Source organism: Prorops nasuta, unplaced genomic scaffold, assembly GCF_024137725.1.
Source record: "Prorops nasuta isolate Cenicafe-Biocafe unplaced genomic scaffold, Cenicafe_Pnas_1.2 PNAS00008, whole genome shotgun sequence".
Classification (NCBI taxonomy): Eukaryota; Metazoa; Arthropoda; class Insecta; order Hymenoptera; family Bethylidae; genus Prorops; species Prorops nasuta.
In genome coordinates this window covers 482,732-502,130 of record NW_027116805.1, presented here as the reverse complement: position 1 = coordinate 502,130, position 19,399 = coordinate 482,732, and the positions used below count along the sequence as shown (strand labels likewise).

The 19,399-nt window shown below is 35.1% G+C and overlaps 1 protein-coding gene across 1 annotated transcript in view; it reads left to right on the top strand.

The window, feature by feature from the left end:
- usp (ultraspiracle) overlaps positions 1–19,145 on the top strand; it is a 41,998-nt gene extending 22,853 nt beyond the window's left edge. The window contains exons 3-7 of the mRNA XM_066730228.1: positions 3,092–3,221; positions 3,750–3,917; positions 13,303–13,609; positions 14,117–14,442; positions 14,530–19,145. Of these exons, the coding sequence (XP_066586325.1) occupies positions 3,092–3,221; positions 3,750–3,917; positions 13,303–13,609; positions 14,117–14,442; positions 14,530–14,806 (1,208 nt within the window). The 3' untranslated portion in view covers positions 14,807–19,145. The remainder of the gene's footprint in view (positions 1–3,091; positions 3,222–3,749; positions 3,918–13,302; positions 13,610–14,116; positions 14,443–14,529) is intronic.
- The last annotated feature ends 254 nt before the right edge of the window (positions 19,146–19,399 follow it).

Below are 19,399 nucleotides of genomic sequence, written 5' to 3'. Positions count from 1 at the left end.
TTTTCAATAGAAAGAAGTTAGATACTCGCTATATTAGCCATTTCCTCAAATTTATCAGAAAGAGTGGATTACAGCTGATGGAAGAACCGACTGAAAATAGTTGAGCGTTCAGCCAGGAATGGAATGAACAGTTTTACGAATTATTGGCAAATGTCACAAGTGGGCTGAGTGCAACGACACCTTTGACACAATCCGAGTTTTAATTAATTTTTTCTCGAGCAACGAAGACTCGAAGAAAACAGTATTCACGTTTATGCAAACCGAATTCCAAGTTATTAATCGTAGTGTCATGTAGTTATAATATTAGTCACGTTTCGTTAGAAAAAACTTTTGTATTAACGGTTCGCTGTGATAGTACTGAAAATACACAAATCAATAATCGCAGATTCTTATAAATATTAATAATAAGAAATATAATGATTTTTTTGATAGCTGCCCACTTGGATTCTATGCTTAGGCAAACCTTGTAAATTATAAAAAAATGCGAAAACTACTATGACCAAAATAACAATTAAAATTTTATTTAGTTCCTGAATATCTTTCTTGAAAATTTGAATGATTTATCGCATGAGTTAAAATTGAGCTATATAATACAGAATTCGCAGATCTTTTTTTTAGCATATAAAAGTATGAAATAACAAAATAGGAGGAAGGTAGTCATGAAATTTGTAAAGATGTTAGAATAAGGGCTACATTCTAAGGTAAATAAATAAATAATACAAGACGTAGAGAAGAGTATCGAATATTGTTGTCATTTGCTGGTTGTGAGGCTTCGCCGCAAAGTCTCGTTGAGCAGCAGCAGCGACGACCTTCGGTCTGCTTTGCTCGCTCATTGCGTAATTAAAGCAGCGGCGCAACGCTTAATAAAGCAGAGTGACGAGAGGCACGCAACGGCCCAACACTCGAAATAGATGAGTCGTCGTGAAGAGCTAACGACCTCGATATAGCGAGGCTTGGGCCGCAAAAAATTATTTTCTCCCTTATATCGAGCGCTCTAATTACATTAAACTCCGTCTATACTTTTCGCAAGAGAATTCATGCAGAATAATAATCGTGACCTTCTCTCTCCTCAGTCACAAGCTTCGATCGTTTCAATGTGGTTTCTATCAAAATACAGCGGTTCTACTATCATAAATGTCACTTTTCCGTTAAAACTAACCGGCGTTAAGGTAGAAATAACGTAAAAAACTGTGCGATTGGTTAACCACAAGAAGGATAAAAATAATTGCTCGATTATCCATACTCTTGTTTATATCCGAATCTGTCGACCAGTCTCCTATGTGAACAGCGTTGTACTTGCAAGTTGCAACTTTGAAACTCACTTTCGAGCGTGGGTCGTGGTAAGCTAAGAGTGAGTCGAATGAGTCAAGTGAGTAAGCAAGGAGTTGATCGAATTTAGAGTGCAGAGGCGCTTCAGTCGCTCCACATTGTGCGAAGCATGGAGCGGCCGAGCGGGTAGAGTTGGAACTGTTGGAAGCGCGTTCGAAGCGAGTTGGAGTGGGGATCGTGGGGAAAGAAAAGACGATGTGTGACGGTGTGTGACGGTGGCGCTGGCGTCACCTCGCGCAATTACTAATGCACTTGACGCGTCCCTCAACGGTGGATTGTCTGAACTAGTCTGAACTGAGCAGTGAACACTCCTCCCCCCTCTCACCTTCCCTTGGACAGTTTACCCTTGCAACTTTGCGGTTGTGCATTGCTAATATTGCCAGCAATGCCAGCAGCACGAGGAGCACTCTCACCTACATCGCCGACCGACGTGTCCCACTCACGTCTGTCTCATCTTGATTAAAATGTCATTTATCATCTTGTTACTCGACTATGTGTACACTCCCACGCCGAAACATCCACGTGTCGCTAGTAATAACACACGAAACATTCCATCCAATCCAAGCAGTGCCTAACAACATTTTTACGCTTCTTTAAAGATTCCACCATTTGCAACAATGGCTGAAGGTTAAAGTGATTCCTGTCAATGCACCAGCATTATTTGAATATTTATCAATTTTACACAAACAAATTTTTCTTGTTATAAATTAAATACGAAACTTTTAAATATAATATCAATTTAGTAAAATATAAATGATAAACACGAAGATAAAGGATATGATAGATCATAGTCTTTATGGATGTTTGAAATTCGATAATTGGAATATTCGTACTTTCGCATAGCGTATTGCAAGTTTTTGCTCAGTATCACGTCGCATCGTATGACATGGTGTCGCGATATACAACTAATCCCCTCTTTCAATCGACTGTGCATCCTTCTGACCTTGAGGCTATTTGCCTCGGAACTTTCTTTAACGCTCGCTCGTTCGCTTGTTCCTCCGACCAATGAACGATGAGCCATACCCTGATAGCGAATTGTAGATCACTCGATTCGCCACATCAAATCGATCATATTTATTATTTTATTATTCATCACCGATTGATGCTACGTGGAATTCAGGAGCTTTCGAGCGTAACCATTTAAATCCAGTATTTTTTTTAGCAAAGCAAATTATTAAAGTTTATTTATTCCCGTTTTTGCTCTGCTAAAAATTGCTCGGTTTACGCGGTGTACAGTTGGAGTAACGAATGCTCGATCCCCTCCTATATTTTCTCAATCTTCCTTTTCTGCTCCTCTACTCGAATATATATATATATATATATATATATACCAAATTGTAACACACATATAGTTTTATTTCAAATAACGCATACTTAAACAATTTATTTAAATAAAACGCAATTATGAATGGCTATACAGAAAGTGATAGGGATTTCTGTAGGTGAAACATTCATTGCTGATGACTGTATTTTAAAAAATTCACCGATAACTCTCACTGATACAAATTTTCATAAAAATGGATTTATTCGGTTTTGCTCCAAAGCTCCTCAGTGGTCGATTAATCTACCATGTTTTTTCTCATAAAAAATGAATGATGCTGGAACGTTTAATTCGTTTATTTAAAAAAAACCTGGGTTTTTTTAAATCTTGCTTGAAATATGCAACGAAAAGATTATACAGCGAATTGCGTGGCAAATCAGGAGAAACTTGATACGAGTAGAGTAAATATATATATTCATAATTATGTTCTTTATGTTTCAGGGTTAAGTCTGGACAATAGCAATATGTCAATGTCTTCGGTCGGACCGCAAAGTCCTTTGGATATGAAACCTGATACGGCTAGCCTTATTAATCCTGGCAACTTTAGTCCCTCTGGTCCCAATAGTCCAGGGTAAGTATTCCTAAATCTCATTGTTTTAATTCAGTCTACCGATGTTCCTTTTTTATTTGAAAATTTTGCTTCGTTGCGCTTGAAAGAAATTACTCAAAATATATACATACAATCAGCTGTTTTTCGTTCGCATATTAAAATCGTTATCGTAACGTGATCCGCCACGAGCCGATAGTTAACCCTCCGTTTGTACAAATTTCAAATGCATTATAAACCTTCTTCAAAAATTTTGCTCTCATTAACTTTGCAATGTTAAAATTATTTAAGAAAAAAAAAAGACTGAAAACTTGTTTAATTCATTTGAATCATTGTACATTATGGTTCGATGATTAAAAATTATTTCAGAGATTCTCGCTTAAAGTTTATGCTCGTGCCCGAGAAGAGGGAGAAAAAGACGGAGGGTTAAAGTGCGAATTGGATTAGAGAGCAAAGGAGCAAAATAATTGGGAAAACAGGAAAAGAAGCGTGACGTCACGTACGATAACAGAGATTTTATTTTTCTTTGCTTTTCTCTTGTCCACGGTTAAGGTCCTTCAACGTTAGTTGTCACAGCAACCTCATGAGTACCTCGCCCGGGGGCCAGAGTAAAACTGGAGCAGGATCCCCCTACCCTCCGAACCATCCTCTCTCCGGAAGCAAACACCTCTGCTCCATCTGCGGCGATCGAGCCAGTGGGAAGCATTACGGAGTCTACAGGTAAATTCTATCTTAAAGTATTATGCTACTCATCCCTGTGTTTCTATATTTTTTGTAGAACTTGTGGCATACTAAAATGGCTGTACAAAAAATTAGTATCTCGATGACCTTTTTGCCGACGACCGAGGCACAAAACTCTGTGATCACTCCTCGTGACTTCCATGACCATTTTTATTCCCTTTTCCCGGCGTTTTCCCTATTAAATATTCACCTGGCACTGATCGATATCTCGGTCGCACGAAAAACTCATTTTAATTCTCATCATTCCGCTGCATCATCTATCTCGGTGAACCTCGACATAACGATTTGTTGACCAGTGTCCCGAAGTTCTACGGAGAAATAAAAGGGGGAAGAGTTATTTCTTTAAAAGGATGCAGAGAAAAGATCTATCGTTGTATTTACGTGATTCTAGAATTTACATGGATCTATGCCTCGATCCCACGAAAAACTCACTTTAACTCTCATCATTGAACTGCATCATCCATCTCGGTGAACCTTACAACGATTTGTCGACTAGCGTCCCGAAGCTCTACGGAGAAATAAAAGGGAGAAGAGTTATTTCTTTAAAAGGATGCAGAGAAAAGATCTATCGTTGCATTCGTGTGATTTTAAAGTGTGGAGAGTACATACCGAGAGGAAAATTTCACTTCGACTCATTGCGCTATCCGAAAGAAGCTTCCAACGATAGGTCGAGCAGTATCCACGCGAAACTCGTGCGCAGTTACGTAAAAATACTAAAACTGCGAGGATTTGCGTCCTCAAAAGGGAATCACAGAAAAGATTTATCGTTGAATCCGCGTGATTCTAGAATTTACATGGCACAGCTAAAAACAATTGCACGATGAAGATGTTATCGTCCTGCGTGAAATGCTTTTATGAATACGAAGGCGAGACTTTATACGCTAAGCAAGGCTGTTATTCATTTCAGCATTGAAAAGAATGGTTCAAGGCTTCGCTTCGTAATTGCTTTAACGCGCGAAGAAAAAGCCGATAAAGAAATTCAGTAATTTTACAGTTTAATAAAGAAGATTGAGGATTGGTTCCGGCTACCTTCGACCAATAAGATGGCTGCGAGATAAAAGGTCCGCATCGCACCAATATAAAAACAGTTGAAGATGTCGTACTGGTTATGCGCGAGTGTGTATGTGCACTGATGCGGCGTGACGAGGGCAGCGTGGAATATCAAAAAGTCTCGATTGATGCTTTTATCGTAGGGAAATTTGCATATAAAGAGCCGACGACAGTCCACTATTTGCCAAGTAATTGCGCTGATCGATTAAAATTTAAATTGTGTCGCTTCTCAAGTGGCAAAAAGTTGCTTTTCGATAACCACCGATGAGAGATTAAAAATAGATTGTCGTATAAATATGTCACAGTGGCAAAGTCTGGTCGGGAAATTGTCGAATGTCCAATGTATAACTGCAAAGTGAGGAAAGCACCCTTCCAGAGCTGGCGAACGTAAAAATTCATTTATCCACGTGATTCTTAAGAATAACCAACTTTTACCTTAACACCTCTTTCGGTGCAAATAAAAATCGGTTTTGAAAAGAACCTATTGAAACAATAGAGATCTTTCATAATATAATTAAGATAGTAAAATAAATATATTATTTACATTCATACTTGTGTCTGTGTATATCTCTAAGGTGTGTCAACTGCCTCCTCACTCCTTGTACAGAATGAATCATTACCAGAGCTAAAACGTAAAAATTGGTTTATCCCTGTAATTCTAGAAAACATAAATTTTTCTAAACAAGCCATTTGTGGAGGTAAATAAAAATCAGCTTGAAAAGGGTATTTTGCAACAATTCAGATATATTTTACATAGAATTACAAAGGCAACCTTTATGTTGTTATTTGTAGAGTTGGTAAGAACGATTTTGTAATCGTAATGACATTTAAAATGGATCGAAGAAGAGCGTAGGAGTAGTTTTGAGAATTTTCACGTCAAGAGATCGAATATCGAGGGACAAACACGTTAGCTTGTCTCTGTCATCTTGACGGAATAAGCAGTGATTTGCTGAAGTAACAGCAAGAAGGTTGAAGCCACGAAAGGGAATATCCTTTCTCAACCGCACAATTTATGTAACGCCACTGCAATTTGATAAAATATTGCAGTGGTAAATGGGAAAAAGTTGGTGGAAGATTGTATTAAAGGTGACAAGAGCATCGGGTGGTGGTGCATGCACGGGCAAAACCGGATTTCGCGACCTTGAAATTATTCTCGATAATGATTTTATTATATGTCGAGAGATAAATAGCCAGAGGGCCCAGCGTGCACATATATATGTATATACGAGATATCCGGATATAGCTGCATCGTTCCACGTGATGCCTGTGCATGTGTGCGTAGGTATATATGCTTCGGAGTGTGTCGTTAGCAGTTGCCATTTTCCTCGTCGTGGATTATTTTGCACCGGCAATGAACTTTGACCCCCTCTCTGGCAAAAGACGACTAATAATTTGAGACGCTCTTCCACCTCCCCCCCCCCCCCCCCCCCCTCTTCGCTCCGTCTTCCTTCGGTTATTCGCGTGCACATGAAAAAACATTGTATGAATGCCGAGTGCGTTTACATAACTAAAGTGCGACGAACCGTGGCAGTTGGAATAATAAAAATGTCGTCGAACCATGCGTCGACTCGACGAGGAAACCCGAGATCCGCTAGCTCGCGCTTCGGTTCGCCCGAAAGCCACGAAAATCACGTAGCCCGGATCAACTTACTCCTTATCTCTGCTGCAGTTGCAATGCCTCCTCGGGCTAATCTCCCCAGTCACGTTACCTTGGATATTTCATGCTAATTTATAAACGCCACGGAGAAATCAGGCGGCTCCACCATTTTTATACCACGATTCATCCAATTTATCGATTCCTCCATCTTGTGTTTTTTCACTCCACTCAATCATTAGATTTTTCTTTTCGAATTGTACCCTGTGTCACTGCCACAGGTTGCAGTTGGTTCTAAGATTGAACCGCTTTTGGTTTTCGAGTTAAATATGTGAACTATTTTTTTATAATAATAATTCGATTTATATGAATTACTGTCCGCATCTCTTGCTCTCGGTCAATTAAATCGTCAGATTTTTCCTCCTCGAAGCGATTCATCACTTAACCATCAGAATTACGCGTAAGTTTAGACTATTCATTTATGCAATTGAGTCGTTGGACTGCTCCAAATAATCATCTTGTTTACAGAGCTTGCTCTCCTACGTTTCTTACTTTAAGATAAATTACATGTGTAAAAAATGTTTCGTTGATTTTAAAGATTAGTGTGCCTACGCTCTTATCGCTCGAGTATCTTGACAGATTACAAAGTTGCAAAACTCTTGTGAACATTTTCAAGTGAACAAGAAAATACTCCTGATATAATCTGGAACGCAATAGGAAGGTATAACGTGTCTTTGCTTATCGTGGTCCGTTCCACTTGATCCACGTCCATTATCAAATCTGCAAACGTGTATAGGTGCTTCATAGGCGTATACCTTGAGATTCTGAAAGGTAGTGAAATTGGACGTAGTTGTGCTAAGAGTAACTGACCTATAATTTAAATTTTTGCACTTTAGCACTATATCTATCATTGATGAGTCAAATAAATCTTTTTAATAAAAATAAATAAATCAGAATTAAGTAATAAATTTCTTTCGCATTTTGTTAATTGGGCTATTTTTTGCAAGTTTATTATGGAAATATAATATTTTGGATCCTATACTGCAACGTTTGATGCTCATTTTCACAAAATTGTGGGTTTTTGCGTAACTACGTCCAATTAGGAAGTGGAGAATAATAGGATTCACTGAAGTATCGTATAAGCTCGCAAATAATATAAATACATTAGAAGGTCTCAGTTACATCACAATTATATTACCAAAATATATATATATATATATATATATATATATATATATATTTCTGTGGTTTTCAGTTACTACGACCATAAACCACTAAAACTTACATCTATACACTTTTATTTTCAATTACCACAGTGAATCATCTCGTGTTCTGTCTTGCACCATTAGAGTTGTATATAAACTTTATTCAGAGTCGAGAATTTAATCTTCGAGTGTAGCGAGCACCAAACTATTATTTTTGACTTGGTCACTTTTGGCAATATAGCCAGCAGCACGATGTGTGCTAAATCCTTGGTCAAAGTTTCTCGGTATATCAGTTTTGTATTGGATTCACCCACATGGAATAAGCAACAGACCTGTGAAAATCTGCTGGAACAGGAATATTACATTCCCAGTATATTCCCTGGAGAACTTATCCAATTAAAACTTGTATCTTTCAAATGTTTCGCTAATTCAAACGGGTCATCGTTAATGCAACGATGAAGAAATGCAAGCAGAAATTTATGCAATTTCTTTCCTTGTTGTCTTTCTGCAGCACGACTAACACATGCACTATATATACATATATACATTATTAGTTAGCTTGACGAAAATGGCCCGGGGCCACAAGTTTAAATGGAGCTGACGCCTACGTGAAAATGAAATATGTATTGGTAGTTTAAAAGTAGCACTGACGTCTTCCCTTCTCTAGGAAGATGGTGCAGATCGATTGCATTCGTCATATTGTTGCTTGCATTAGTGATATATGAGCAATATTGATAGTTTAAGTTATAGCTAATCTACTGTATTTATTGTCTTCATTGAGTATAATTTTTGGGCCTGAGGCCCAATTTAAAGGAAAGCTTTGTGTACTAGGCACAGAAATGTTCAATCAGAACTGATATCAATGTTATCGTTGTTAGAAGGACTACATAAAAATCTAGTCTACTGCAATTAAACTAATAACTGTACTATATCGTATACCATGTAAAATACAACAATTTATATAATACTGTTTGCCGACATTCACATCGATACCTTCCAATCGATTCAAATATTTTGGAAACGCACTTACAGTGTAGTGGTAGCTGTTCTACTTTGTTCAGAATGTACTTAGTTTAAAATTTAAAACCACGTTCAGTTGTAATTTTATTATATTCTAACTATAGAAACTATGCTTGTTTTCATAAATCGTTTTTTATGCTTATTTACAATATTAAACAATGTTGCAAAAATTGTCTCTGTTGGAATAATATTGTTTTGAAAGAGAAACAGCTTGGTTCGTGCTAAGTTACATCAAAGCAAGAAATATGAAATATCTGAAGCTTTGACACGTAGTTGCTATAATTGTTTAAGATGAAACGCAGGAATAGCGTGATGAGTGTGATAAAGCATATAATCGCACTTTTGTCTTTGGTTCGATTGCATTTTTTCACGTTTCTCGTTGGTCTTATCCGGAGCGTAAGACGATGATGAAGCACGTGTAGCAAATGCAGATTACTGTCGCCCACTCCCTCATGAGCTCCACTGCAATTCTCCCTTCCCTTCCCTTCCCTTTCCGATCTCTAAGAATCTATCGGTGATCCGCATAGCTGTGTTACATCAGAGCTCGCAACCTTGGACTTGTCGAGCAGACTTACGAGGTTAAAACGGCTACCCACCCGTAGTTCCTGTAAGGAAAACATAACTACTATATATTATATATATATATATATAACACTCCTATAGATCTTTTTTTCTATTAGTGGCTACCAATTAAGCAATCAGCCTCATATCAAGGCTTTTATAACACACTCCGCGATCTCCTAAATGTTCGTATTATTTTTAACAATAAACTCTTCGCTGTCTTTGAACTTGAATAATGGCAAACAATTCAAATTTGTATAATTATTCACTCGACAATTGTTTTATGGATGCAATTCTTTTTCCTAACGTCCTTATCAGTGATATATGATTGATTTTCTTCTCTTTTGAAATTACTCGATTTTAATCATTCAAAACTAATAGTATACATAAGATATTTATTTTAAAGTACTTGATATATAAAAATTACAACTTTTTTCTTGGAACAAGTACAAGGCTCCTCGTAAATATTCAATTAATCAAGATGGTGTAGTGTTACAATTTAGTTTGGGTCATTTCTTCGAGATAATTATTTCAGGAAACTGCAATTAAATGGAGTTTTATGAAAATTGCGGTTATACAAAATTAATGACGTATACAGGATCTTTTGAAGGTGTTCCACCTTAGTGTGTATTAATAATAATATTTTATTTTCTTTACCAATAAGGAGGAGCATAAGTTCTCCTGACGAGCGACTGTTTAATCGAGGCTTTTGTCTTTGTACGATTTGGTTTGCATCGTTCCTCAAGATAATTATTGGAAACTCCAATTAACTGTTTTGCGAATATAGTCGAGCTGGAAGTGAAATTAGTTAAGCTTGGCAGGGTAATTGTCTGCCCTCCACTGCTCCCACTTTTCTTTCTCTTCTTCCTGTTTGCTACTACACTATATAATTCTTTAGAAAATTAAGCGTGCCTGGCTACCTAGCCGTCATTACATACATACATGCGTGGAACTTTATATCCGTGGTACTGCACCGGTTACTCGCGTCACGAGAGGATATTTTTCAATACGATAATTAGATCTACCAAAGCTCACTGATCTTTCACTCTACGCCTTTTGCAGTAATGCATTTTTCTACTTGTGCCTCAACAGTTATTATCTATACTTAATGAAACAAAAAACAAACAAAAAATAATTACATGCTCCCCAACTTTTTATAGAGAAATTAATTGCACGTTTCTTTCTTCTTTACTGATTTTCAATGATTTCAGACTTTCAAGAGCGTTTCCTTCTTTCGAATGCTATGTACAAGGTGCTCCATTTAATTTTCAAATGAAAATTCCTATGAAGTTAAACAGTTTTTGAATTAGGGTCTATAGATAACAGTTATGGGGCTTAAAGGCGAGTGATTCGATATAATAAGAAAGAATTCGTCCTTGAAAATTATTTCAAGGACACATCAGTTCCTCTTAATTTTTTAAAATAGAAATCTTTATTTTTTGCTATATATATATATTCTCACAACTTATCTCAAGAGCATTCCAAAACGCTATCTACTAACTTGTTAAAATTGCTATTTTCAAACGCGTATAATATAGCGCTCATTCCTTGCAACATTCATCCTAAAAACGTGCCTGTGATCTCTCTGGAATGAAAGATGTCCATGAAGCATCAAGCTAGAACCAAACGAATGTTCTTATCTCGCGCATTTCTTTATACCTACATCACTCGTTACTTAACAAAATGTTCTTTACACATGCACACACAGACTGTTGAAGTAAAATTTCATGCATCGCGTGCCCAACGCGATCCGCATCTTCCTTCATAGCAATAATAAACATGTCATTCCGCGCGAGAACAATTTTAAATGTAGACAGAAATTAAAATGAAGGATTTCGCATCCGTAAGGCAGGGATCATTTATTTCGAAAGAAACCCTATATACGAAAAGCTCAAGTATCGAGTTGCGCTCGACTGAGAGTTTCCTCGTGCAAAATTTGCCCTGTGCGGTCTACGCTGATGAAATTTAGAATGAATGCTGTTTTAAAGGCGAGTTGCGCATGTTGTCTCCAGTGAAGAATATTCGTCTATCGCAGAAACTCGTCAAGATCAAAGGACTGTCACACGCTGCTGGTGGTAGCTCGGAAGTTGTGTCACGTGTGCGATGTTTTATTAGCTTAGCCAGCGAGCAAAAGACCTTCCCGCGAATGTTTATGTACCGCACAACGCGAAACCATTCGATGCATTTAAACGTCCGCGCAATCACTGACATTCCCAAGAACTATAATTATAATACTAACTTATGAATGTGCCTGTTGTTTATATTTCAACTGCAAATCCGTTGACATTTCGAATGCACTCGTCACGTCCACTGCTATTTTCCTCCCTGCCACGTATGGTTAATGCATTAAACGTTAGAGTAAATTATAATCAATGTTAATATTATCAGAATCCATAATCATTTACCTAATTCCATGATAATTTTAGCCCGGTGCAAAGTCACGTATCGATAATAAAGTATTTAATTACAAAACATATACATATATACATTTCCTTAAATTAATATTTCCCACGTTGGACCAACTTGATTTTCAATTGAAACATTTTCGACGAGAATTAAGAACGATTGATGCATTAAACGCTGCAGTAAATTTTAACGAACGTTAATATTATCAAAGAATGCATAATCATTTATCTAATTCCATGATTATTTTAGCTTAATGCAAAGTCACGTATATCGTATCGTCAATAAAATGTTTCATTGCCGAAAATACAATTTTTTCAAGTTGATGTTTTGTTCGCCTACGGAGGGCGGGGGTAATGTAATACACTATATAGAGTGCGAGTTTAAGTGGATTGAAAAATTTTCGAGGGAAACTGTGCTGTTTACAATTCAGGTTTATTGATATTTATGATATTCCAGTGTGTTGGCATTAATGCAGTGATAATTCACTCGCTTTTCTTCGCATAATTTATCCGAGGAACAGTATTGATCGATAAAACGCCGTTGATGCTACGTCTTGAAAATTTCTTAGATATTCTGATGTCTAGCAAAATCAATGGGGTTAACCTCTCGTTTATCGTTATTCTATCAAGCCAAGTAGGATTTATCATGTAGAAAGTAGCGAGCTGGTTTGTTCTTCCTACATATATTTTGCATACAAACTATTTATCTATATACATTTATTTGCATTCTGTATTTTCTCTTTTAAATACTTCATTCGGTGAACTTTGCAATACATATATGTTTACCGTTAGATTTTCACTCACCAATTCGCGTAAATTATAAACTTATCCATCGATTATAAAATGAACGATGAAAAGAAATGAGAATTAATGAGACAAAGATGAATTTTGAAGTTATTATTAAAAAAGAAAGAACATTACTAATCACCTTGAAAATCAGTGGTAAAATTATAAAATGTGGATGTAATTGCAAGTTTGAATAATGGTCGACTGTGACTACTTGCGATTTTTCTTGCATTTAGATTTTCTGTCCGCCTGGCCGCGCATTTTTCAACGATATATATATATATATATATATATATATATATATATATGCGTGGAGATGTAGAGGGATTAAAATTGTTTGGCGCGTGAGAGTAAGGGAGTGAGAAAAGCTGCGAAAATAAATTCTACGTGGAATGTCGTTGCTTTCCTGGCTTCGTCGCGACTCTTGGAGGTGTTCCAAAATTAAAAAGAACGACCCTGGCCTCGCATGACTCACACCTATCGCTGACGATTGCGAGCTATGCGAACTTCGGAAAGATCTCAGGACCGTTGCCTCTTTTCTATAAATGCACCTCTTAGAACACCTACAAACGTGATATTCATATATAGTACATCTGTACGTGTATGTGTGTGCGTTGAACTATTACAACAAACAATATATACCTATAAACAATCGTTGGCTCAAGGCGAAAATAAAATGTCGTAGCTTCTTCCGTATTTTCCTGATGCAAAAAACTAATATCTTGTAAAATTCACGTTTTCAGCTGCGAAGGATGCAAGGGTTTCTTCAAAAGAACCGTCCGCAAGGATTTATCGTACGCGTGTCGCGAGGAAAAGTCTTGTATCATTGACAAAAGGCAGCGAAACCGATGCCAATACTGCCGATACCAGAAATGCTTGACAATGGGGATGAAGAGGGAAGCCGTTCAGGAGGAACGACAGCGCACGAAGGAAAGGGATCAGAGCGAGGTTGAAAGTACGAGCAGTTTACATGCTGACATGCCGATCGAGCGCATCTTGGAAGCTGAGAAACGAGTCGAGTGTAAACTGGAGCATCAAGGAAATTACGAGGTAAACTTTTAAGGCGTTCTTTGCAAAGAGGAGCCTGCGATAAAATGAGGCTCCTAAGGAGAGACCAGGATTTAAATATATAATGACAAATATAATTGATACTAGCTAAAGTGTCTGCAAGAATACATGTAGTCATAATTTACACGACTCCGTTTGAACAAACTATGATGACCTTGACATTTCTCAGACGTTTATACACTCGAAGAAAAATTATTATCATCGTATATAAATATCTCTTGTGCACCATGTAATTTTCGTTACACAAGACTTTCCCTAAACCTTACAAATATCAGGGTCAGTTGAGGTAACGCTGTATTCAGAAATCCTGTATATTTTAATATGATAGCTAATAAGGAAACTCTGTACCGTGAAACAAGAGTTATTTCCAAGTATCCTTACATTTTGATTAATTTTCTAATGACGTAGTTAAGCTGAATAACGATACAAGCATGGTAGAGAGAGAGAGCTTAGCAATAGAGTTAATGTAGTATGTTTTATGTCTTACAGGGTGCCACATTAACTTTTTGCAATGCCACGAATAAGCAGCTGTACCAATTGGTCGAGTGGGCAAAACACATCCCGCACTTTACCTCATTGCCATTGGAAGATCAGGTGCATTTGCTAAGGGCTGGTTGGAACGAATTATTGATAGCTGCATTCTCTCATCGTTCTATTGACATTAAGGATGGCATAATCTTGGCTACTGGATTCACAGTGCACAGGAATTCGGCGCAACAGGCTGGTGTCGGCACGATATTCGATCGAGTCCTCTCCGAATTAGTCTCAAAGATGCGCGAAATGAAAATGGACAAAACCGAGCTGGGTTGTCTCAGGTCAGTACTGAGATTGGTGTTTTTACACATATAAAGCGTACGAGCAAAACTAGAGGACTTTTATAACAATGCATTCTTTATTTGCAGGTCTATCATTCTGTTCAACCCTGATGTACGAGGATTAAAATCCACTCAAGAAGTAGGATTGTTGCGAGAGAAAGTATACGCTGCACTGGAAGAGTACACTCGTGTTTCAAGGCCCGACGAACCTGGAAGATTCGCCAAACTATTGCTTCGTCTGCCCTCCCTACGTTCTATCGGACTCAAGTGTCTCGAGCACTTATTCTTCTTCAAACTCATCGGTGATGCACAGATAGACGACGATGGTCTTATGGAAATGCTAGAAACGCCGTCAGATCCTTAGGAACAGGGGGTGTGCCGCGTTCTGGGGCACACCGACCTATAAATCCAGCTAGAAACTCATAAAATTAACCGATAACACTCGAGATCTAACCGTCATCCTTATTCGTACTGACGCACCTATTATAAGGTATTCAAATCGAGCGAGGTGAACTTACTTACTTCTTTGTTCTCACCTTATATTATTATATTATTATTATTACTATTATTTTTATTCATTAGTAATTATAACTATTTATGTTTTATCGGTGGTCAGCAGGAATTGTGACCTGTGCAAGGGCATCGATCTTGTCAAATTCGTATCGAGAGAGTGTCGGAAAATTCGTGGCAATTAAATGACAGTGGAGGCCTTTTTAGCAACAAGTTTCTTCGATGCTTTGATGATCGAAAATTTTAAGAAAATTGTCAGCTTTTCTATAAATATCCTTTATATACGTTGGACCATTATAAGATAACTCGAAATGTTATTTTTATTAAATTATTAGCATGTTTATTCAGTCCGCATGTTTGATTTGAACAACATCTCGTGTAATTTTAAATAACAACATTTAATAGATTAACATGTTTCACGCAAATTAATTCGAAAGGTTTACTATTGATAGAAGTGATATCGATCAATGAATTTGACATTTTAGCTTGTCTTTATGCTTTTTAATACCTGTAACCTCGATCATGCTGAATTTCGATACTCGAGAAAATTTAAGTTGGCAATATAATTTGCTTTCGTGCTATTTGAATATTCGTACATTCCAACTCTGCCTCGATTCGGATCGTTAATTGGAAAAGCTACCTTTTACAAATAGGTATACATATTTCCACCAATACACAGTTTTGTCCATATACATTACGATAATTTATTATTTTGTATTTTAGAGGGTAGGGAAATGAAACTTATTAATTAATAATTGATCAGATACATTAGAGTTCTCTTTATGAAGCAAGTATTTTTTATGTAGCAATGAAATGGTAACCATTAGCTTCTTATTACAGACGAGTGGATGTATCAGTGCTTTTTTAACGATGTTAAAATTTCTTTATACATTGCATCAATTATTATTAGAGTCTTTAAAATTTTTGTTAATAACTATTTGTTTCTCTTTTTAAGCAATCTAATGCGAAGGAGCTTTTTATAATGTAAACTCACCTTTTCAACACATAATTCTTTGCTTTTTCCATTTCTCACTAGTTTGAAGTGTTGATGATCATGGAAAATTTGTGCGTGTGTGCGTGTTTTTTTTGTTGTTGTTTTTTTCTAATGAAAATGTTATTGCTAAATTTGTAGAGCATAAAGAAGTTTGAGAATTCTGTAAGTTTTTGGAGTTTGCGTGATTCATGACTCTACTTTTAGCCTACAAGTGTAAGAATTATAAAGGACAGGATTAAGATACAAACCTGGTCCTGTTATTAGAAATTTACAAAATCATGTAGCATATGATTTGAGCTGAACGGATTGAAAAGTAAATGCACTGTCAGGTGACCAAACAAAATAATGCATTGGTATTTACTTATACATTTTATTGCAGCTCTAAGATTTTAATCTAAATTAATATTGATGATTCTGTTGTAGTATAATTTTATAATTTTTCTGTTATTTCATTTATAAATCATTTTACTTTTAATGAAAGTAGATACCAGTATTGCAAACCGGATTCCTTTTAATATTACTGCACGACTATTTTGGTATGGCTATATCAACTTATATTTGTGTTTCATATTGTTCTTTTTTATGAAGCAGTTGATACCTTTTTAATAAAATTACTTCTGAATTATATCCTTCCGACATCTTTCAGCTCCAGTCATTAAAATGATTTTTTTTAGTACTCTCGTATTATTAAGAAAATCATCATACTTACTTTCATAGCATAAATTATGATAATATTATTATACATTATTAAATATATTTCTATTTTTGCGTGAATGCCTACGATTGTTAGTTGTTGGTTATTGTTATCTACTTGATGAGAGTTTTTAATGTTATGCGTACTACGAAAAACCACAATATTAAATTCAACATTTTTTTCATAAAAAATTGGAGTTACAAATCATTTCAGAAGCCTATAGTGCAATTTAGAATAATTATTTTGCGCATTTCAGTCATCTGCAGAAAAAAATGGATGTCAATGGGAAAATTGCGATAATCAATTCTTCTCAAAGTACCTTATTATGTTAAATTAAAGTTTTTATTATGAATACCAATATTATACACGAAGAATATACCCTAATTGCATTATGTAATTTAATTATTATTCTTAGTTATTCGAAATTATGACCGACATGACCAAAATTACCTCGTGAAAATTCGATTTGTGCGATATTTCTTCAAATTTCCGAAGGCTTAATCATACACTAAAGGTCTTTGATAAGGAGTTGAGGGCGCGAATGTGCTACCTGTGAGTGAAGTTTTATATAAATATATCAATGTTACACTAAAGAGATCTATACATGAAAAACAACAAGTAATATATATATATATATATATATATATATAAACAGACCTCTTTAGCAATAATGCAAATCTCAGTAGCGGTCAGTCGTATAATAAAAATACCGTCAGAATAAACAATTCAGATAATCTCTGTTCTGCAATGAAGTGTTAAGGTAAGAAATACAAATGTTTAAAGATTATATGAGAATCTATTTAACGCATAATAAACAACTATGTATGATTGTCTGTATAAATTTCAAGCTTTCGCCATACTTATTCGAAGTACCATAGTGATGGTACAATGCTCAAATTGTGTGTAGTAGTGGTGTTTTACCTAGTAATGCTATATTAGTAATAAAAAAAAACTTGGGCTTGCTGTAAATTTCCGTACCCAACTTATTAATGAGATTAAAATTTTTATGAAACTAATATCTGATTTTTAGTCTGTATATGAATAATGTAAATAATACAGATAAACTAGTATAATTTTTATCATTAATAGCTTTCAAAAAGAAATTATTTCCATTTCAATTGTATAAACTTTTGCATTAAATAAACCTAAATATTTTTTATTTCTAAAGTACTGGAACTTTTCAATGCAGCCCTTCTAAATAGATCAGTACAAATAAGCTTAATAAAAGTGGTGAAGAGCTATTAAACCTTAGCTCCTGCAGTAAAGTATATTCCACTTTAATTAATAACAGGTGCCCTACTAAATACTGTACCTTTGTAAATCTAAGCTAAGAGCAGAGTGTTATCTTTATCCTCTATGCATTAATGTTGTAAGATTGACGCGATTGTAATTATTAACACATGACTAATTACTTCGTATAACTATCACTATCCTAATTAAATATTCATTTAAGCATTAATATGCCAGAAGGCAATATCTATTTTTAATGCCGATGTTAAATTTTTTTATTTCTATATTATATTTCATTAAATATTTTATAATTCAATCAAACGTCGAATGACTGATATTTGATTCATTTTATTTAAAATAGGCATTCCAACTTGCAAATTATTACTTTTAGAAAAGTTGACATATTTGTATGTTATAAATAGTAAATAACCGAACACGTTATTTCTATTTCTAAGAAGGAAATGACATGGTAAATAAGATAATTGTTTTTACGAGTGAAAATTTTGTTAATATTATTATATGAAAATTTTGAAATTACGATTGATGCATTATCGGCTTAATAGGAAATCTTTCTATTTATGGTTGTGTTTTATTATATTAATAGCACACATTAACTCTTATTAATAAATGTATACCACTTTTTAGATCTCGTATTTCAGCAAAAATTGAAATATTACGATTATTTCTTAAACGAGTAAGATTAATGCATCTACATACCAGTGTTGGGCAAAATGTAATTGCAGTTACATTTACAAGAACTTACAAGTTACCCTAATTTGAAATTGCAGAAAAAAAATTATAATCACATGTAAACTAAATGTAGTATAAATATATTATTACATAAGACTAATATATAATTTTAATTTTTCAATTTTTAATTATAGTAATTAAAAGGTTTTTGTAATTCTGATTTCAATTACATTTTACCCAACATTGCTACATACTCCTATTGTAGCTTAAACAACTTATCTACCTTCGAAACTATTACATAAATGATTGATTTAGAATTTTATAAAGATATAGTAATCATATTTTTTTTCAAATAATGGCAAAAAAAGTGTACAAGATAATATCCAGGAATGTAAAACGTACTCGAGTCTGTAGTAACTGTTTTGTACAGTTTAAAAGTAATATATTAAGCAAAGAATGTATATGTGAGACTGTGTTATGAGATTTTGGGAATATTAGCAATCTCTCGTGAAATTAATTGTATGGTCTTATGCCAAGAAATAAATCATCTGTTCTGATTTATCTAAATATAATATTTTTATGAACTGAATTGTGTGTTTGCTCATAACTATCTTTTTATTACATTCCTTTATTCTTGTATCTAATCTAGACTTTCAAACCTCATAAAACAGAATTTTCAAATGTAGCTTCATACATAATTTATTCAAAGTTTTTATGTTTAATTTGTAACAATTTCAAATCAAATCAATTGACTACAAGAGTTAGTTTTTTCTAATGAATAAACTGGAAAGATAACAATTGATAAATTATGAGAGTAATTAAGCAGTATCGGAAGTTCA